At 34.7% G+C, this 23,528-nt stretch overlaps 1 protein-coding gene across 1 annotated transcript in view; it reads right to left on the reverse strand.

Annotated features, from left to right (window-relative positions):
* SLC38A9 (solute carrier family 38 member 9) overlaps positions 1–23,528 on the reverse strand; it is a 97,891-nt gene that overhangs the window by 52,830 nt on the left and 21,533 nt on the right. Inside the window, 6 exon segments of the mRNA XM_014477843.2 lie at positions 2,408–2,432; positions 2,434–2,579; positions 4,376–4,469; positions 4,700–4,763; positions 4,898–5,019; positions 8,449–8,581. Of these exon segments, the coding sequence (XP_014333329.2) occupies positions 2,408–2,432; positions 2,434–2,579; positions 4,376–4,469; positions 4,700–4,763; positions 4,898–5,019; positions 8,449–8,581 (584 nt within the window).

The following is a 23,528-nucleotide window of genomic DNA, read 5'->3' on the forward strand; positions in this document are numbered from 1 at the left end:
TTAATATGCTAGCAAATTTGGAAACCTCAGCAGTGGCCACAGGACTGGAAAAGGTCAGTTTTCATTCCAATCCCAAAGAAAGGCAATGCCGAAGAAAGCTCAAACTACTGCACAATTGCACTCATTGCATACACTAGCAAAGTAATGCTCAAAATTCTCCAAGCCAGGCTTCAGCAATATGTGAACCGTGAACTTCCAGATGTTCAAGCTGGTTTTAGAAAAGGCAGAGGAACCAGAGATCAAATTGCCAACATCCGATGGATCATCAAAAAAGCAAGAGAGTTCCAGAAAAATATCTATTTCTGCTTTATTGACTATGCCAAAACCTTTGACTGTGTGGATCATAATAAACTGTGGAAAATTCTTCAAGAGATAGAATACCAGACCACCTGACCTGCCTCTTGAGAAATCTGTATGCAGGTCAGGAAGCAACAGTTCGAACTGGACATGGAACAACAGACTGGTTCCAAATAGGAAAAGGAATACGTCAAGGCTGTATATTGTCACCCTGCTTGTTTAACTTATATGCAGAGTACATCATGAGAAACGCTGGGCTGGATGAAACACAAGCTGGAATCAAGATTGCCAGGAGAAACAGCAGTAACCTCAGATATGCAGATGACACCACCCTTATGGCAGAAAGTAAAGAAGAACTAGAGTCTCTTGATGAAAGGGAAAGAGGACAGTGAAAAAGTTGGCTTAAAGCTCAACATTCAGAAAACTAAGATCATGGCATCCGGTCCCAGCACTTCATGGCAAATAGATGGGGAAACAGTGGAAACAGTGGCTGATTTTATTTTGGGGGGCTCCAAAATCACTGCAGATGGTGCTTGCAGCCATGAAATTAAAAGATGCTTACTCCTTGGAAGGAAAGCCATGACCAACCTAGACAGCATATTAAAAAGCAGAGACATTATTTTGCCAACAAGGGTCCATCTAGTCAAGACCATGGTTTTTCCAGTAGTCATGTATGGATGTGAAAGTTGGACTATAAAGAAAGCTGAGTGCTGAAGAATTGATGCTTTTGAACTGTGGTATTGGAGAAGACTCTTGAGAGTCTCTTGGACTGCAAGGAGATCAAACCAGTCCATCCTAAAGGAGATTAGTCCTGAGTGTTCACTGGAAGGACTGATGTTGAAGCTGAAACTCTAATACTTTGGCCACCTGAGGCCAAGAAAAGATCCTGATGCTGGGAAAGATTGAAGGCAGGAGGAGAAGGGGACGACAGAGGATGAGATAGTTGGATGGCATCACTGACTCAATGGACATGAGTTTGAGTAAACTCTGGGACTTGGTGATGGACGGGAGGCCTAGTGTGCTGTGGTCCATGGGGTTGCAAAGAGTCGGACACGACTGAGTGACTGAACTGAAGTCATGTGTGCCTCTTTTGCAACATAATGGACTGTAGGCCACCAGCTTTCACTGTCCATGGTCATTGTCCAAGCAAAAGTACTGGAGGGGTTGCCATGCCCTACTCCAGGGTATTTTCCTGACCCAAGGATCAAACCCACATCTCTTATGTCTCCTGCATTGGCAGATAGGTTCTTTACCAGTGTCACCTGGGAAATCCTATATATGTTTGAATGTATATACTAAATATAGATGTATGCATATATATATGAATCATTCAAAAAATAATAACTAGATAGGAAGAAGTTTTCATATTCATGAATGACACAACTATCTAAACAGAAAATCCAAAGTGAATTTACAAAATTATAAGCAATAAGAATTCAACACATTTGTGAGATTCAAGATAAATATTAAAAAATGAACTAGGTTCTCTTATAATGGCAACAAATAACCTGAATTTTTTATAATTAAAAAATACACCACTACTTTCTGGGAAGATGGAAATGTTTCATGAAGGAGGTGTGAGTGACATGGATGTATCCATTTGTCAAAATTATATGGCCAAGATGTGTATATTTTAATTAATGCAAATTCCATATAAAAAAGAGAATAGTATTTATTATGATATAATAATAATATTATATATACTATTATATATAATAACTATATTAGTTGAGGTGGAGAGTGAGTATAGGTTGAGATCATGTTTTCTAAACGGATACCATTACTTAAGCAGGAAAAAAATTCATTCTTAGGCGATGCAAACAATGCTTAAAACATCTTTTGGAACTTAGAAATATTTTACGTTAATTAGAGAATTTGAAGGAATATATTCACCCAAAAATAAGGTTTTGGGAATTAACATACATTTTATATTTGTGATCAACATAGAAACAATAGAAAACAAACTGAATCAAGTATATCTCCTAGAATCATAAATATTACTTTTTACTTCATTAATTTCAAGTCCAGAATTTAAGACTGAAACCAAAACATTATAGTAGTTATTATATTTGAAAATAATTATGCTAAAGCATATGATATGGATACTTACTAAAAATAAATTTTCCAGTATTAAAAAAGAAAATTAGACATAAGCACCCAATACACTATCATTGCTCCAATGAGAGATACCAAAGAGAAAAGGAGACTTGACCACTGCCCAAAGGAGCCAAAATAATATCTGCAGACATCTGGATATTCCCAGGTAGTGGTATCCACTGATGCTAGATAAAATATAAAAGGGGAAAATATAATTAGATGTCAATTATATATTCCATATTCATAATTTGTGTTCTCTAAACTGATTCAAAATATTTAGCAAAAGATTATGGGTGGGTATTTCACCACCAGGCATTAGACCATCTTATGAAATAACAGTAATTAAAACATTAGATACGGCAGATTATCACAACATTGTAAATCAACTATATGTCAATAAAAAAACAAAAAACAAAAAATTATAGAACAAACATATAAGAAGAAGTTAGGCCAATGAAATAGTACAGATAATCTGAGAAGTGGTGGTGGCAGTGGTTTAGTCCCTAAGTTTTGTCTGACTCCTGCGACCCCTTGGACAGAGGAGCCTGGCAGGCTACAGTCTATGGGATTCTCCAGCCAAGAACACTGGAGTGGGTTGCCATTTCCTTCTCCAGGGGATCTTCCCAACCCAGGAATTGAACCCAGATCTCCTGCATTGTAGGTAGATTCTGAGAAGTAGATTAAGGTAACTAATAATAGCAAGTGATAAACCAAGGCTAGAAAATAATCATATGGGATAGAAGACAATATCCAATATTTGGCATACTTAATAATGGAGAAACGTTTTCTTGAGTCATAATTTACATAACATGCCAATTAAAATTTCAGACAATGAGGGAAGTGGGAAAGGTAATAGAGGAGTGAAGGATTAAGAGGAATGAACTATTATGTATAAAATAAGCTACAAGGATCTACTGTATAACATGAGGAATATGGAAAATATTTTATAATAACTATAAATGGAATATAATCTTTAAAAATTGTGAATCACTGTATTGTACACCTGTAACATTTAATATTGTACATTGACTATACTTCAATTAAAAATTTCAGAAAATTAAGTTAAAGAATTTAAAAAATAACTGAAAATTTAGATGACAATATAAAAATAGAAACTGAAAGATTGTTCTTTTCTATCAACTGAAGAAATAGAAACTACAATGGAAAAGATAGCCAGATATAAACAAACTAATATGATACAAAAGCCATTTCAAATATGAATACGAGAGAAACTGACAAGAGACAATAAAGGGTTAACTGCCTACTTCATATAAAGAATTTAGAAGATCTATAAGAGCACCAAGGGGCTTGTGGATAAATGGGAAAGGGATATGATGAAATAATACAATTAAGAAAAACATACCACTGCTTGGTAGAGACAAAAAAACTGGAGGCAGAGCCTGGTTTGTTGATTCTCATTTGCTGAGACTGACTGAAATAATATACATCTATTTAGGTCCTAAACTACTTTAAAACAATCTAAAAAGTTATATCCCTGATCTAGAATTTATAGAAATGAGTGGACATGCTGGTACAACTTTGAGAATTGATTATAAAGGACACATTGCTCACATTTTCATATTTACAATTTTCACTTTTAGGAGATGCCAATATCTAGATCTTTTGGTAGGGATAGGTCAAAATGAGTCACAATTAACTGATAAGAATCATAAAATTCTCAATTTAGTTCTGGCAAAGATCTTATTTTTAAAATATGACTTTTTAAATTATTCTTCTGAGGAAATTAGCACCAAAGTAAATGAATTCTGCAAAGAACTAGCCTCTCAGAATTTCAAAGAAAGCCACTAAATTTATTACCATATCAGTTCTGCCAAATGCTATGAATTATGAGAAATAAACCTTTAGGCAGAAAATAGTTAACACACTTGTGAAATGTGTGTTATCACACATCAGTGATCCACCTCAACATCAATTCTTATTAATATCCACATCATTTATTTTTACAATGGTAAATTCTTACATATCATAGATCTTGATTTCACTACTCTGTAGCAGCAATAAAGTGTTAGAAGGCCCATCAGCATGATGACACACATTCCAGTAGTAAACCCAGCCTGTTTAAAAAAATAAAAATATAGAACAACATGTATCATGTCAGAATAAATTAATATGCAACCATATTAAGTTACTCTAAACAATTATCATAAATATCTGACAGCTAATATAAAACTAAATATAATAATCTATTTCTTTAATAATTTTATGTAGACTTATGAAAACTTGTAAAACTCACAATACAAAGAGAAAAAAATTCTAATACAAAGTGTGCTGAAAATTATATTACCTGTTTTATGCCCCAAGGAATACTTAGTATAGATGTTCCCAGCATGGTATTCCAAATCATAAAACTGAAAGCAGAGTAATAGTAGTAAAACATAAAGTTTGACTCTTCAAATATTTTAATTAAGACAAAAATTAAAATAATCAGTAATTTTTATTTACACATAATTTAAGTTATGCTCCAAAAAGTATTTTAACTCACATGGTTACTAAACTGGTGTTTTTACCATATCCTTCAGTGTAACATTGAAGTTTATAAGCAGAACCCAGTGGGCTATATACGTAGCACTCTTCTGGAGCTGGAACTACATGATCTGGGGCAATCTGGTTAAAAAAAAAAGTAAAGAAATGTTAGAACCAGTAAATGTTCAACACAGGATATTTTCTATACAATAAAGTACCTGACTATAGACACACTTCCAACTATCAGGAACAAATAAACAGTGTGTACCCCTGATTAAAACATAAAAATCACTTTTTAAATATAGTAAGATCTAAAGGAGTAAGAGTTTAAATACTGTAAATAATAAACTGTTCATCTCAAATGAGAATGAATTCTTAGAATATGCAATGGTCAAAGTATTTTTCTCTTTACTTTTACGAGACAGGAGGAAGAAGAGCCACAAAGACTGAAATTAAGTAATTCTATGTGGAAAGTACTGGGCTTTAAGTGAGGAGAATTTTAAGAATCAAGTGGGCATCAAATTCCTATGTGAATGTGGTTTTAGAGAAGAGGCAGGCTGGGAACTCAAACTATAAGAAATTGAGGAGTCAAAAGAAGGGTAAGAAAAGAATAAAAAATATAGACTATTCTTTTAAATGCTTTGGTAGTAGAAGAAAAAGGTAAGCTAAAGAGGCTTAAAGTAAAGGCAAGACAAAGATTCTTAAAGACAGGAGATGTAAACAGTAGGGATGGAACCAATAGAGAGAGGTTGAAGACACACAGGAAAAGAATGATTAAATATGTATATATTTCTCATACACATAGCTCCCACTTGACCCCGACACATTTCTTTCTACCTCCCTATTCTGGGAGTTAAAAGAAATATGGTTTCCTGATGGAATTCTGACCATCTCACTGAGAATTGTCCTTTGAGAATATGTAGTCCTTACATATAATATTAAAGACATAAGAACTGACTGGTATAAAGCAAGAATCTTTTGTATCAGTACTTACTACATAAATCTACAACTTTGTGCTAGGTACAATGCTAGGTTTAGTGTTCAAGAAAAAATAATATATGGCTCCTAACTTCAAGAAGTTTAAATTTCAGTTAGAAAACATATAAAACAATTATATAAGGCTATAAGAATAAAAATTAAGTGTTCAATTCTGGAACACAGAAATGACAATAATAATAACAACAATAATGGGGACTGGAATAGTTGGGAAAGACCTCAAGGAAGTGACAGAATATTAGGCTTCAGTAGGTAGACAGGATACGAACTGATGCAAAAAGAAAGAATATCAAATCCTTCTCTTTTTATGCATACAATTTTTGGTGCCTTGTGGGGAAAGAATGTCTTGAATGCCATGCCTGTGGCTTTGTAAACAATTATTTCTTAGAGCTACAAAAGCATATATAGAAATAGGTCTGCCGCCTTCTCTTTACCCTCAGTCCTCTAGGGTCTGAGCTCTGCTGTATTCTACTATGGAGTAAAAGAAAAAAGGGACAGGACCATGTCTGCATCAGGCAGGAGATAAACTATGATATCTACCAGAGCAAGTTCATAAAAAGTGAAAATCTAAAGCTATCAGGGATACGATTAAAAAGCTAGAGGATAAGAAATTATTAGGAGATATAGAAAAACTGGGAGATTGGATCCCACACTCTGTCGGTGGGTCTAGGACAGTGCTTTTCAAACTTGAATATTTTTGTGATTCACACAGAAAATTTGTTAAAATACAGATTTTGATTCAGTAGATCTGGACTAAGGGCTGAGAGTCTGCCTTTTTAACATGCTCTCAGTGATGCTGGCCTGTGCAGGCCACACATTTATTAGCAAGCATCTGGGAGATGTTGGTAGTCAAATGATTTACTACCCTTCTCCAATTTAGAATAAAAATATTAAAGTAAGTGGGGAAATTTTCAGAAATAAAAGTTATAACTCTGCAAAGACCTGACACCTGTGGTTTCATATTTCTCTTCCTTTAAAAATCTTTTAAGAAAAATAATTTTGGGATTCTCAGAAAATGAGCGTGGATGTATACACACAATCATTAAAATGGTCATATCATATTAATTTTAGGTCACTGTTTATATACTTTGATTAACTAGACTCATCTCTCTGTCAGTTAACAAAAGGGATTCAACTTGGTGTACAGTGCTGACAATTTCCAGGCAAACAACATACACTCAGAGTTAGACTGGCTCAGCTGGTATCTCTGAAGTTTGCTTCTGAGAATACAGCCTCTAGGAGGTCTGAACTAGACCTGGAGATACTGGATTACTTCTACTCCCCAGAGGGCTTAGATAATTCTCATATGGCACTAAGACTTTACCATAACTACTGACGTAAAGACCTAGAATAAGAAAAAGTGAAAAAATTGGGGGAAACAAATGATCCCACCCAGAATATTTTGAAAGTCCCTACTTTGACTACGCAAAAAGATATCTTAGGAATTCACAAGGCCTAATATGAGACATCTGTGCTCAAGTGACTAGCTCAGTCCTTGCCCCTTGTAAACATCTAGAATGTTGAATTCCCTTCTCCCTTTTTATTATTACCTATAAAAATGATTTTTTTCTCAGAATGTTTCATTCTTCTTTAAACTTTCAAATTTCTGAACATCTCATATGTGGTAATTCTTATAAGCATGAAATTACTTATATAGTTTTGAACCTAAGATAATAATACAGATTTAATAGGAAGATGTAGCCTTCAATCTGATTTTTTACAGTCTCTTCCTATGGGCAGTTTTTACATTTTAAATGATTCAAAAACAAAAGCAGAAAAGAATATGTGACAGTAGGTGGACTGCAAAGCTTAAAATCTTTAATATCTGCTCTTTGACTCTTCCAACCAGTCCATTCTGAAGGAGATCAGCCCTGGGATTTCTTTGGAAGGAATGATGCTAAGGCTGAAACTCCAGTACTTCGGCTACCTCATGCAAAGAGTTGACTCATTGGAAAAGACTCTGATGCTGGGAGGGATTCAGGGCAGGAGGAGAAGGGGACGACAGAGGATGAGATGGCTGGATGGCATCACTGACTCGATGGACGTGAGTCTCAGTGAACTCCGGGAGTTGGTGATGGACAGGGAGGCCTGGCGTGCTGCAATTCATGGGGTCGCAAAGAGTCGGACACAACTGAGCGACTGATCTGATCTGATCTGATAAATTTCAGTTTCTCATTCCTATAGAAAATATCTCAAAAATTTTTCCATTATACCTACAAACTGAAAAATTGAATAGACTAAGCACAACTTATTATTTATTTTATTAATCAATGACCTAAACTACTTCAATAGTTCATCCTTCTCAAAGATTTTAGGATTATGGATTAGCAGAATTCAATCTAACAAATCTCTAGGGTGTTGTAAACATAAAGAGATTGTTTCAAATTTCTCTATGCCAGGCTAATAAGAATGAACTAGTCTGAGATGTAAGATGTATTAATTAGTATCTTTGACTTTCCATGATGCCATCCTTGGAATATGGCCAGCAAAAAGTTCAACCACTGGGAGTTGCCCTGACTTATGTTCACTGTTCATTTCAACTTCTTAGACAATTAGCAATGCTTTGCCCCTTACCAGTGCCCTGTCTGCAGGAGCGGTGAGCCGGCTGTAGTAATGAATCCTCTTGTTCATGGCAGAGGCATGGTCGCTAACCCTCTGAATGACATCATTCACACTGACGATGTTTGTGGGCTCTATATAGAAAGGCCTAGAGAAGGGAATATACACTTGACAAAGAACGTTCAGGCAGAAATTCTGGAAGTCAGCCATTGAAGAAAATGACTTCTTGTCCTCCATTAGAAATGGGATGTACCAAGGCAAGGCATTCACTTCTCACTTTTGGTGGGAAAAGAAAATGTCACAAAAGAAGTATTATCCAATGTATAGAATAAAGCTTTTGTTTCATAAAGTTCTTACTTTAAACACACTTTTTTAAACTTAAGGAATTTAGCAACAGAGGAGACATAACAGAAAGAGCTTCAATCAGTTATCAAAAAGACATATAGCAGCTGTCGGTTTTCAACAATGAAACTTAGGCACAGCTTTGAATATTCTCTGAAAAATGTTTGGCATTGAATCAGACAGATTACAGACAAAAACATTCCTCTATTAAAGAGTCTCTACTCCTTTATGGGCCAAAATTACTTCCTATGATAAATACAATTCCTATTTCTTGGTTCATGTACTAAGGATTAGTGGTCTCAACCAACTCCCTTATGAAACTTATCCAAAGTACTATCAAATGGAACATCAAGACACTAGAGATATTTTGTCTCATTCTACTTTTCTTAGATTTCAGTAACATACCATTACATTACTATTTATATGCAATGTTTTCTCCTCATAACTGTGTCCCAATCAACCATAGATTCTGATTTTCAACCATCATGTTCAGTCATTAACCCATTCAGTTCCTTACTGAAACTCTCTCCATTTGCTTTCTTTCCAGCAATAAACTACTTTAAATGGAAAGATCTGCAGGGGTGCATGAAATGACTGTATTCCTCAGATCCCTTGAAGTTACAAATGAATTGTCTCCCAAACTGTATAGAATTTGCTATTTCAGATTGTACATAGATCCAAAATAATAAAGGGGAAAAAAAGCCAAGAGATTTATCACTGGTTCCCTGTAAGTCTTCTACATTCATAGTTCTGAAATAAGCTTAAAATTTCTTAAAGTATGGTAACCATTTTTGGAGACACTGTTAATCTAATCTTGCAGGAAGCACTTGAAAAACCAAGTGACTGGAATTTTAGTTTATGCAATTTTTCCAAATAACTCTGTAATATTAGAGAAGTTAAATTTAGCCTAGTCTCTCTAGTTAGCATACAGCATCTTTGAATCTTTTGTTTATTATTTACTCTCCACCATAGCACCTAAATATGGTGGGTACTTTCTAGTTCAATTCAAAAAACATCTAAGAGCATTTCCTAGAGCAAATAAGTAGATATAGAGATCAATATGATATATTATCTATAGTAAGCATATATTTGCTAAATGAAATCAGTGATGTCAATAAATCTCAAGGGGATACACTGAAAACAAGAGTCAGAGGCCAAATAAACTATCCTTACTTATAAATTTGGTAGCCTGAGATAATTACCACTCTTTTGAAGGCATTAGGTGTTCTAAATAATTTACATCTCTACTGTAGCACTCAGTAGTATTAAAAAAAGCAATATAAAAACATTTATGTCTGGGAGACAGTGAGGGGTCACATTCTACAGGACATTCCCTTCTTGTTTTGTAAGAATGATATCCCACAAAATTAAAAAACAAACTACAGCTTTAAGGCCAACATAAAGCAGAGCTTTAAGCTAATCAATGATAACTAATAGAGACTAATAAGCATGACATTGACAGAAAGAGATGAGAATGTTCTACTCGTAGCTTGTTACTCTGAAAATTCAATGGTATTAATATTTAATACCAAGCACTAAGTTGGCTCAAAGGCCTGTTAAAAAGCAGTCCAGGAAGTGTTCCAATTTCTTGGCTCCTGGCCTCTTACAGAAGTGTTAACTGTACCAGTTTAGTTGGCTTGGGTACTCAGAGAGCAGAATGACTCTGAAAGTTGTTCTTTTTCAACAGTTTTCATCAAGATGCTGAGTGCCTGTTCAAACAAATATTTTGGAATCTTTTCAATGCAGATTCTTTTTAAAAATATACAACTCAGCATATTTTAACTGAATTATTAGAAACATATGCTAAAGCTTCATCTGAGAAAGCAAAAAATATGAATTATATTTCTAAATTGAACTTTTGTTGAATTTGAAAACACTTAAAATTGAAACTATACAGAGAATATTCAGAATAAAACATTTTTTGAAACTTTTTCTTTTGAACAGTTTCACATGAATGCTCCCTATCAATGGTACTTCTCATTTGAAATGCAGCTCAACTGTGTCACACTGGAAAGAAATTATAATATTTCATGCACAAGTTATGTTTATCTCACCTTAAAAATATTTATGGTCATGCTACAGAAAAAAAAATGTTTTTAACATTCAGCAAAATTTTTAAAATATTTAAAAATGTGACTCAAAACCCTGTATTTTCATTTAATACACTTATAAACAAAGAAACCTTATTTTTACCTAACACCTTTTCTAGGTTCCACTCCTTAAATTCCTTAAAAATTTTTGGCTTTTAAATCTGTCTCCACCCTTCTACTGACCAGTTACGCTTCTCTGAAATTTACTAACAATTCCATGACTCTTAAGAAGGTTCATTCTCACAATGAAGACTCTTGATTTAAAACTATTTCTTTATTCACATCTCTATGGAAGATGAAACTCTCAAACACCTACCAAATTGGAACTGTTTGTTAGAAAATGAAAAGAGAATCAAGTATTCACAAAAACCCCATGCAAATAAACATTCAAAATAATGAACCCACTGTACTTGTTTCTACCTGTTTGGTAAAACACTGTGTATGCTGGGCAGCTTTTCAATAAAGAAGACAGAAAAGAAGTTAATCAAGCCATTGTGCCTAGATATTTGCTGCTATAAGAAAAATATTGGTAATTTCTGGCTTATAGACACATTTCTTGCTTCCTCTGATGCCTAAATAACATTCTCTTCCACAAAAACCCTGCCCTATGCTCCAACTTTACTCAATGTCTCCTATTAGGGAAATTAAAATGGAGGAAGTCTTGTTCAGACTTCAGAAGCAGGAGAGCAGGCCTCTGACCCACTTCTGACCTGCCTGGGTACTGCCCGGATTCCATGCCTGCCTGCAAACACAGCAAGTCAGGCGGCGCTTTAGATAAGAGAGCAGGTTTCGAAATTCTTGAGCCCCTGGAGGTCTGGCCAACACCCTGGGGTCTAGCAAAATTCTAGAGGTGAAACAAACAGCATTGTAAAAGTTAAAAAAAGTCAGAGCTGCATTTTTGTGTCTGGAATTATAAGTGGGAGCCCTTGAAACTGCAATCTGAAGTCTCACTCGTGGTTGGATGCACTGCCTGGGACCTTTTCCCAATTGGGACTCCAGATTGCTGTTAATGAGGGACTTCCCAGCACTGTTTAAGTCTGGAGGTCGGCTGGCCTAATTTGGTGCTGTCTCTATTGTTTCTATTTCTCTTCTTTTAATGACTGTATGTTGAAATTAAGTCAAATAATCCCCTATTAACTATTGAAATTGTGTGTGATGAGTGGTTTCTTTAACAAATCCTTTGAACCTAAAAGGAAAGTAAAAATTTCGGTAAAACATCTCCAAAGGTTGAGCCTATATAAGCTCTTCTCTTTTTATTAGGGTTAATTACTTTATTGGTTCTCTAGTTTATGAAATATTGTTTAAGTGCCAACAAAGTATTAAGCACTGTGTTAAATATTAAATAATCAACAGGACATAGAGCCTCAAGGATCACAGTCTACTGGAGAAGAGAGGTAAGTGAGCAATTTCAGTTCAGAGAGGAAGAATAGAAAAAGAGAGAAAGTGATTATGAGCAATAATAGGAGCAAAAAGGTTGTGTGATGCTGGGTACGTGCAGAGTACATAGAAGGGGAAACTAAATCATGTCTGGCAGACCACAAGAAAACTATTATTGAAGTGAATCTGAAAAGATACAAAGGAGTTAATCAAGGATGAGGAAAAGAAAAAAAATTGTGCTTTAAAGAATGGAAAAGTATGTAGAAAGAACCCAGAAAGGGAGCACGATAAATGTTTTAAAACTACAAGTAGTAAGAAGAGAAGTAGTGAGAGACGAGGGAAACCTGAGTTAGTACCTGCAGGACTTCACATGCCAATAGACATAATCCTAAAGGGACAAATTCTCAGTCTTCTTAGTTGATTCCTTCTCAAACCCCCAATCCTTAAATGTCAGGGTAATCCAGAGTTGAATCCATTTTCTCTTCTCTATCTACACTCAGTCTCTTGGTGGACTCATTTAGTCCCATAACTTCAAATATAATGTGCATGCTGATGGCACTCCAACTATTATCTCCAGCCTGAACTCCGATTCACATATCATAACTGCTCTCTGCTACCCCTCTACCACCCCATCTCTAGGATTTGTGTACCACACTAACCCCAGTACCTTCCTCACCATTCCTGACACACTGAAAGCATGCATCTACTTTAGGACCTTTGTTATTACTTTAAACAGAGGCTCTGAAGGCCTTTCTCCTAAATGTTTTCATGGCTTGCTTCTTTACTTCTTTCAAGTCCTTCCTCAAGGTCCCCTTTCTCAATGAGACATTTGGTTATCCTTGTCACCCTACCTAAAATTTCAACCTCTGTTCTCCATCCCTGTCATTTCTTATACCATCTCTGCTTTTCTGCCTTACATTTTCTCTCTAGCATTTATACTATCTAGCATAATATGTACTTTTTATTTACTACTGATTACCTCTAATAAATAAAAGCTTCACGAGAGCAGGGATTTTTGTCAGTTTGGTCACTACTCTATTCCCAGGGTCTAGAACAGTACCTGGCATATCATAGGAGCCCAATAAAATACAGTGAGTAAATACATTTTGAAATCACTTTAGAAATATAGAAGTTGGAAAAAATACTACAAAGATTTCCCATATACACTTCATGCAGGTAAACCCCCAATGATGACGTCTTATATAACCACAGTATGACCATCAAAACCTATATTGCTTTTATAATCAGAAAAAAAGTTAATCAAAAATCATGAAGATAACGTTTTTAACTTTTCTTTAGTTTAAAAAAATTTTAAATAAATACCTGGGGGAGAAATGATGGAGGGAATAATCAAAGTATCAAAAGCTATAAAAAATGAGAAGCAGCAACCTAAAGGAAAATTAATTTAGTATGGTATCCAAAAGCAAATTAAAGACTTTTCAGGATTAGAGAATGATTGTGTCAAGTGCTACTGCTAAGTCAAATGAGATGAGGACTAGTCTATGAAATGACCACTGGTTACCTGCATGTGAGCAGTTTTGGCGGAGTAGTTAGAGCAAAATCCTGAATGAACTGGGTTCAAGAGAAAAATTTGGTATGGTGAGTACAAATAATCCTTGCAAAGAGTTTTCTGTAAAGAGGAATGAGAGCAATGAAGTGGTAGCTGAAGAGGTAAGTGTAAATACTATAGGAAAATGCTTTAAAAGCATAGAAAATATAAAAATCACCTATAATCCTACAACTGGTTATCATTAATAACACTTTACCAACTTCCATCTCATGGAAAAAATATAATGACACAGCATAATATGTTCATCAGAATGGTAAAATTTAACAATCTCACAATATCAAGTACTAGTAGGAGGCAGAACAATGGAAACTCTACTGGAAATATAAGCTGGTAAAACCCCTGTGGAAAAGAGTCTGGCACTATCTAGTGAAGTTGAATATGAAAGTGAAAGTGAAGTCGCTCAGTCGTGTCCGACTTTCTGCGACCCCGTGGACTGTAGCCCACCAGGCTCCTCCGTCCACGGGATTCTCCAGGCAAGAGTACTGGAGTGGGTTGCCATTTCCTTCTCCAGGGGATCTTCCTGACCCAGGGATCGGACCCAAGTCTCCCGCACTGCAGGCAGATGCTTTAACCTCTGAGCCACCTGGGAAGCTGAAGTTGAATATACATATACACTGCTGCTGCTGCTGCTGCTAAGTCACTTCAGTCGTGTCCGACTCTGTGCGACCCCATATACACTACTACCCATCAAATCTACTCCCTGGGATATATCCTAGAAGAGTTCTCGTATATATATACCAGGAGACACATACAATAATGTCATTCTTTGTAAAAGTCCCACAATGGAAATATCCCAAATGTTCAAAAGTAGAATGAATAAATAAACTGCTGATACTTATAGAATAAAATGCTAGAAACCACTGACAATGAAAGTAGTTATGTACCACTTGGATGAAAACTATAATGCTCAACAAGTCACAAAAGAATATACACAGTAGGATCCCATTTACATGAGATGCAAAAACAGGTAAAACTGAATTCAGTATTTAGGGATACATAGACAATAAATAATAAAGAAAAGCAGGAAAATGATCACATAAATGTCATGAGAGTGACTACCTATAGGGAGGCAGAGGGATGTGTTTGGTGAAAGACACACACCTTCAAAATAGCTTCAAAACAGCTGCTGTGCAGCTAATTTCTAGACTTCACTGTTGGTTGGATGGGTGTGGGCTTTATGAATTTTTAAATTGTACATATGTACCATACACTTTTCTGTATACTGTATATAACATATGATTAAAAAGAACTTTAAAAACAGATCTTAAAGTAACATATTCTTTCAAAATTCAGTAATGAGATCAAGAGGGACCCAAAAATTCTTGTGTACCATACAGAAATTTGCTGGTTATCTTGTGGCAAAATATCTTAAAGATTTGTTAAACTTAAATAAGAATTAGCTACCTTTTTTCTGTAACAAGACAATTGTTCCAAATTTGTTGACCTCTTCTATGATGACTTGTGGCTGTCAAGAGTATGCTACATAGGTACCCAGAAGGTATCCAAAACTAAAATAACTCCCCACATACCTAATCTGTCTCCCTTCAAAGTAAAGATATTGTAACAATGACTGAGAAAGAAGTTGCTTTTTGAAAAGTAATTTATTGCCATTCTGAGTGACATTTGGGATTCTGGTTCCCTGACCAGGGATCCAACCTGTGTACCCCGTATTGAAAGCTTGGAGTTTTAACCACTGGTCTATCAGGAAAGTCCCTGAAAAAGCAGTTGCTTTTTAAAAAACTCACATTATACAGAAAATATTCTGATAATGGATGTTTAAAAATGTTTCCATTGTTACATGATTTTATTGTTGAAAATAATGTCTGTCACCAATAAAACTCAAAACTGCAATTTTATAGACACGGATTAAAATTTTTCTAATGTTTAAGAACTTCCAAAGAATCTAAATGGTCTTTGAACATGTTATTAACCACACAAAAAAATCAAAGTAAAAATTGTAATAATGAAGCAAATGACAACACCAGTATCTAGGTATTAATTTTGTATAATACTAAGTATTAATATCTTCACTAAAAAGTATTCAGAGTATAAAATGGCTAAAAGTCAGTGACATTAAACATTCAATTTATTTCAAACATGAAAATTTACATTTTGCATAAAACAGTATAAAAACATTATAAAGTTATAATTCCAATGTAAATTATTAGATTTGAGTATATCTAATGATTCTTTCTCCTTTGTATCCTTCTCATCAGAGTACCTTCCAAATGGATATCCCTGAAGTATTTAGCTCCCCTCTAATGTACTTTCAGACCCGTGAGGTAGCTCCTCCATTCTGGCCAAGAAGCTACTGGCTTGTAACAGTTTTGATTTTAATTCCAGTTAACCTGAGAAGGATGATTCTGTTAATTTCTCCCTCGCCTCAGGAAAGAGATTAGCTGCTTTCTGAAGGCTCTCTCTAAACCAGTGTGTTTTTTTAAATTTTTTTGTAAAGGAGAGGAGAGGTGGGAGGATAGACTGGAGAGAGAACCAAGAAAGGTGAACAATGCTACCGGTTGTTTCCAAGTTAACAGTATTAAACCAATAAAAACAGGAGTATTTGGGGCTTTAAAAATATTAATAACAAGGAATACCAGAATACAAAAACTAGCACAGCAGTCACTAAATGTGATTGAGTCATATTGAGAAGGATAAAAATTTACCAGGCAAATTTCAACAAAAACTTCCATATATTATTGTAGGATGAGCAGAAATGAATTTCAAATTATCTTGAATTACTATTGTGGCAAGGTGTTAGAAGATTTTCAAAAATAATAAAGCATATTCTATTGTTATTGTTAATATTATAAAGTAAAAATAAAAGTTTTAATGTACTGTTAAGTAAAATTTAAAGTTATTTCTACTGGGATTCCCTGATAGCTCAGTTGGTAAAGAATCTGCCTGCAATGCAGAAGACCTGAGTTCGACCCCTGGGTTGGGAAGATCCCCTGGAGAAGGGAAAGGCTACCCACTCAGTATTCTGGCCTGGAGAATTCCATGGACTGTATATTCATGGAGTCACAAAGAATCAGATACAACTGAGTGACTTTCACTTCTTCAAAGTTAATTCTATCAAGATCATTACATAATTTTTAAATTTCTATTTTTGTGTTTTATAATATACATAATACAGAAGTACACATACAAAAAAATAAAAAATGAAACAGAAAAAAAAGTACATATACACACATATAAATATATACAGTTCCAATTTTTCAGCTTATTTTTCTTAACTGATAAGGTTGGTATGATAAAAAAGTAAATGCTGATAAATACCTGGCTATGGGTATTTACCTGATAAATACCTGGCTAAGGTTATGGGTTCTTTATTTTAAAATTCTAGGCTGTTACTTAGTCACAAGTAAAAATCTTTCTTAATGACACATGGACAAAGAACTTGACCTGAATATTAATTCTCAGGACTATACAGTTTAATTAAATACAGATGCTGCTAAGAATGAATTTACAAATTCTTTCAGTGCAATTCATGGTTTCAAATTTTGGTTTTTAAAAACCCATAAATTGTTTTAATTCAACTGTGCTGAAATTAAACAATCTCTTCTTTCATGGTTACAAAATGATCAATAAGATAAATGTAAGGTTCTTTTTGTTTGTTTTGATTTTAGTATCAGCACTGGAATGAGGCCAAAAGAATTGTATAAATAAACATCAGGAACTTTCAACAAAGTTAAGATGCTAGAAGCACCTGTAAGTATATACAAACATAACAGTTCTTCAGTTTTTCTCTAGGTTGATATAAAACAGTAACACCACCACCACCACCACCCCATCCTATTTTTTACCTAGAAAAAGCAGTTCCAACAGAACACCATGAGTGACATTCTACAAAGTAAGATTGAAGTGAACTGGCTCAGTCGTGTCTGACTTTTTGCAACCCCATGGACTGTAGCCTACCAGGCTTCTCCGTTCATGGGATTTTCCAGGCAAGAGTACTGGAGTGGGTTGCCATTTCCTTCTCCAGGGGATCTTCCTGACCCAGGGATCGAACTCAGGTCTCCAGCATTGCAGGCAGACACTTTACCCTCTGAGCCAATGAGGAATGTGAAATTCCCAAGAGGGCACACTCTCCAAGCACATTCTTTCTTTTGCTCATTTTATCAGAATGCTACAGTAAGTCCCAAATTGTCTCAATTTCTTTAACTGCAATAAAGTAAGAGTATTATTAATTTTTGGAAGAAAAGAATTTGTCTTAATTATAAATTATAACTAAGATATACTTAATTATATACTTAGTTATAATTATTTATATTAATTATAAATAAGTAATAATATAAATTATAGATATTATAGGCTTCAACCCTCAATGTCACACCCATTATTACTCTCCTTCTTACACAAATCTACCAAAAGAATTTCTGGAAGAGAAATAAAATGTCTAGTTTCAAAGCCTAATTACTCCCCATTAAAAAGAAAAAAAGCAGGGGAGAAGAAAATTGCCAGGCCAGAATTTTAACTAAAATTTCCTCAAAAGCTGGAAATGTAATGAAATATTTCACTAAGTATATATATTGAGACAAGTCTTATTTTTGATATATACTATGATTCTTCAGATGAACACTAGAATTGCTTTCTTCATTACCTTAATTGTTACCTAGTAATTGAAAACACAAAAAATTCATCTACTCTTTAAACAGATTACCAGAGAAAAAGAGCCTTGCTCTTATTCCTCTCCCATAACTTAAGAAAGGAATACTAAGGCGATCAAACCAGTCAATCCTAAAAGAAATCAACCCTGAATATTAATTGGAAGGACTGATGCTAAAGCTCCAATACTTTGGCCGCCTGATGCAAAGAGCCGACTCACTAGAAAAGACCCTGATGCTGGGAAAGATTGAAGGCAGGAGAAGAAGGCAACAGAGGATGAGATGGTTGGAAGGCATCACTGACTCAATGGACATGAATTTAAACAAACTCCAGGACATAGTGAAGGACAGGGAAGCCTGGTGTACTATAGTTCATGGGGTCCCAAAGAGTCGGACACAACTTAGCAAATGAATAACAACAACTTATCAAGCTTTAGAAATCTTTATCATGACCCTCAAGAAAGGTAAATGGGGACTTCCTGGGGTCCAGTGGCTAAGGGCTGCATGCTCCCAGTGCAGGGGGTTTGATCTCTGATCAGGGAACTACATGTGTGGGATCCCACACACTTGCAACTAGAAGTTTGGATGCCACAACTGAAGATCTTGCATGATTCAACTAAAACCTGGTGGAGCCAAATAAGATTAAAAAAAAAGGTAAAAAGACACTAGAAACAAATGGTCTACATAAACTGGCCTTCAACCCAAATGGCAAACACTGTAGTAGCCTGACCAGAATCCACGGTTGGTTGTATGCCATGTTACTTAGCAAACCACTCCCAAAATAACCGAACAGTCTGATAAGGCAACAGTCCAACATGAAATCTGCTGCCAACTGGCTCTTATCAGCTAATTCTACATATAGGAAAGTTTTATAAACAATTTAGTGAAAAAGAAAATAAACAGTGCTAGAAAGGGGATTCTGACACAGGAACTTCCACGCATAGATGGCAGGAGTATAAAGTTGCACAGCCTTTCTAGATAACAATTTGGCTATATAGTAATATATAAAAAAACCTTAATTCTGCTTTCCATCCTTTTATTCTAATAATTATACTTTTGAGACTCTACTAGAAGAAATCAAAATATGGTATAAATATGGCATGTAGAAAGCTGCTAAGCAAAGCATTATTTAAAATAATTAAAATTGTGAACAGCTTAATAGTTAAACATTGTTAAATTATGATATAGTTAAATAAATAATATGCATTTATATAAAATGATATTTAGAAATAATTCTTAATATGGAAAAATGATCATAGCTTTTGGGGGCATTTCAATGATCCTTAACGATAATTTTTATTGTAAAATTTTTTACAATTCCTTGAAATCTGGTACTTTCCCCTTACTTATTATTCTTAGCCTCAGTCATAATCCCTAGAATTTATGGCTAAATTATCTAAGCTAAAACCCTTAGAAAACCTTGCCAAAGAACTCTAGATGTGCTGCAGAGGCCTAAGGTTCAGGGAGAGGCTGGAGACTGTTTAATTATCTAAAAGGCTCATTAGATTAGAACAACTATTAGAAGCAACTGTGAGGGTGGAGAGAAATTAAGGTGAGTGGACCTTACTTTTTTAACTTTTCCAGAAGTACCAGTCCCTACAGTTGCTTACACCTAAGTCCAGTCCCTCCTTGCAGACCAGAGGTTGTTAGTTACAGCCAGATAGGACAAGTCTGGCCCATAGTCTGTTTTTATCAATAAAGTTTTTATCAGAACACAGCAAGGCCCATGCAGTTACGTGTTGTCTATGGCTGTTTTCATTCTACAATGGCAAAACTGAGTGCATGTACATATATTATTATATATACATATACAATATACATATATATAAATACATATCAAATATTTATAACCTCTCTTTTACTTTTGCTGAGTGTCTATCTCCTTCCCCAGAGTGTCTAGCACCAAAAGGAGCTTAGTGAATGCTTACCGACAAAAGGAAGGGATAGAACAAAAGAAAGGGAGGAAGGAAGTAGACAGCAAGGGACAGAAGCAGAGAAGGAGAAAAAACAGGTAGGCAGGCAGACAACTAAGGAATATTTTGCAGAAGTAACAACAACAAGTAATAAAAATTTAAATTGAAAAAGTTAAAAAAATTAAAATTGTATATAGTATATGATCTCATTAAAACATCATTGAAAAGGATAGGAGAAAATATACTAAAATGCTTTAACAACACTTGCCTCTGTATGATAGGTTTATGCTTCTTTATGCTTTTGTCTTTTTCCAGAACCTTCTCCATACAAGAACAAAACAAAATCTCCTCTTAGAGAAAAAAGATAAATTTATCATCCTATAGAAGTACAGTTGACTTAAACACTGTTTGTAAGAAAATGGGTTTTTCACTTTGTATATACTATTTTTATCCTATATTATGGGAATGCTATATTTTCTGGATAAGCTGTTTTTTAATAAAAGTCATACACTGTTTATATTGAGGATAATACAGATGTTATATAAGAAAATAAAAATCACCCATTAGAAATAACCAGTTAACAGTCTAGTATATTTTCAGATAAGTATAGACCCACATACATGCACTCTGCACTCAGGTGCACAGAAACATGAAATTAGTTTTACTTGCTTTTGAGCTTTACATAAAGTGTAATAACACAATGTGTGTTTTTCTGTTTAGCTTCTTTCGCCAACATTGTCTTTCTGAGGTTCATCCATATTCTTGTTTGCAGCTGTAGATTGTTCATTTTTATAAATGTGTAATATTCCATTACATGAAAATATGATTTATTTAACCATAGCTGGTTGGTGGGTATCCAGGTTATTTCCAGTTTGGCACTCTTATGAATAACTTATAATCTATATTTTTGTACATGTCTCTTGGTGAAATGTTTCTATTGATTACAAATAGTGTAATGCTATTTGTAATTACACTAGCAGATAATTGCTAGTGTAATTACTAGCTGATGCTAGTAATTACTAGCTAGCAGATAGTTACAAACTAGCTTGTAACTATCTAGCAGATAGTTACAAGCTAGCAGATAATTACATGCTAGCAGATAATTACAAACTCTCTTGCAAAGCGAGAGTTTTGTAATGCTAGCAGATAATGCTAGCAGATAATTACAAACTCTCTTGCAAAGCGATTATACTAATTTACACTTACTCTAGTACTGCATAATCACTCCTATTGTTCTACATCCTTGCCTTGATTTGTTTTCATCATTGATTTCTTACTTTAGGTTACTGTTTTCTGTCTTTTGTTCCCAGATTTTCTATCTGGGCCCTTTTTTAATTAAGCAAACATTTTCTATGAGTTTGGTTCTTTTTTATATTTTTAGCCAGTGCCAAAATTCTCAATCTTATTTCAGTTTCCTTGAACATATTAAAAATAGTCTTTAAAAGTCTGTTTCTGATAACTCCATCAGCTGGATCATCTGTCAGTCTTTATTGTATATCCAAGTCTCCAATTTCTAATCATGTTGGTTTATCTTCTCTGCCTAGCTATTTTTAAGTACCTGGCATTGTACTTAATGGAATTTTAGTATACAGAAAATAGTATAAATAAGTTGAAGGCTTAGAATAATATTATTTTCTTTAGAAAGGATGTACATTTGCTTTGAGGAACCAATTTAAGACACTTAGCAGACCTAGATTACTTTAATTCAATTTTAGGAACTGAGATGAGTTAAAGTTGAGCTACAGTCTCTGAAAGAAGACCATTCTATTTCCTGTTCACTCATATTTCTAGGCTTTTCAGCTTGAAGTTTGCAGGGGCCTGCCTACTTTTAGTGAGCACTGAATTCCAATTTTTCTCCCTGTGGCCTTGTAAAGCTGTCAAAAGTTCTGTCAATTTAATAGCTTCTCAGCTAATAAACTTAAACTAGAATTGGCAGATACTCTTGAGGAAATGCTGCACTTCCCTTTCTTGGTGCCCTCCTTCTTCGAGATCTAGATCCTACTGTTCTTGTCTTATCAGTTCTCCTATGTCCATAGGCACATTAAAACAATTGGAGGGGTGGTAAGTTTTTCTAGTTATTCTAAGCAGTTGGTTGGTCCAAATTCCTTAGTCTGCCCTTGTCATAAGCAAAATCTCCCTTGTCCTCTTTAATTAAAAAAAAAGTAATAGATTAACAAGACTTCCCTGGCAGTCTGTCTAGTAGGTCTAGTAGCTAAGACTCCACATTTCCATGGCAGGAAGCATGGGTTCAATTCCTGGCTGGGAACTAAGATCCCACATGCTGCATGGCATGGCCAAAGAATTTAAAAATAAGTAAAATAAAAATACTTTATTAAAAATGATAGATTATTAAAATATTAATTCACATACTGTAAAATTTACCCATTTAAATGTGTGATTCAATAGTTTTTAGAACATTCATGGAGTTGTCTCTCAAGCACCAAAACCAATTTTTTGTTTTTTGGCTATGCCATATAGAATGTGGGATCTTAGTTCTCCCATCAGGGGCACCACTTGTGCCCCCTGCAGTGGAAGTGTGGAGTCTTAACCACTGGACTGCCAGGGAAGTCCCACCATAATCAACTTTAGAACTTTTCATCACTCCAAAAAGAAGTTCCATTATTCCCTCTCGCCAGTATCTGCAACCATTAATCTTCTTTCTGTCTCTATTGCCTTTACCTAATTTAGATAGTTCATATAAATTGAATCATATATTTTTTGTGTGTGTGGCCTCTTTTATATAACATGTTTTCAAGGTTCATACATATTGTAGCATATATTGACACTTTAATCCTTTTTTTATGGTCAAATAATATTATGTTGTATGGATATACTACATTTGGTTTACACATATATCAACTGATGGATATTTGGATTGGTTCCACTTTTGGCTATTATAAATGTTATGGACATTTCTTTATATTTGTTTGGACATATGTTTCAATTCTCTTGGGTATATACCTAGGTGTAGAATTGTTAAGTCAAATGATAATCCTGTATTTAACATTTCTAGGAATTATCACCCTGTTTTCAAAAGTGGCTATACCAGTTGCAAAAGAAGTCATGGGTATGAAATGAATAGTATGGGAAACAAAGTGTAGTATCTTTGTATGGTGACAGATCATAACTAAGCTTATTGAAGTGATCATTTTAAAATGCACAGAAATGTCAAATCACTATGCTGTATAAGAGGAACGAA

Source organism: Bos mutus, chromosome 20 (assembly GCF_027580195.1).
Source record: "Bos mutus isolate GX-2022 chromosome 20, NWIPB_WYAK_1.1, whole genome shotgun sequence".
Taxonomy (NCBI): Eukaryota; Metazoa; Chordata; class Mammalia; order Artiodactyla; family Bovidae; genus Bos; species Bos mutus.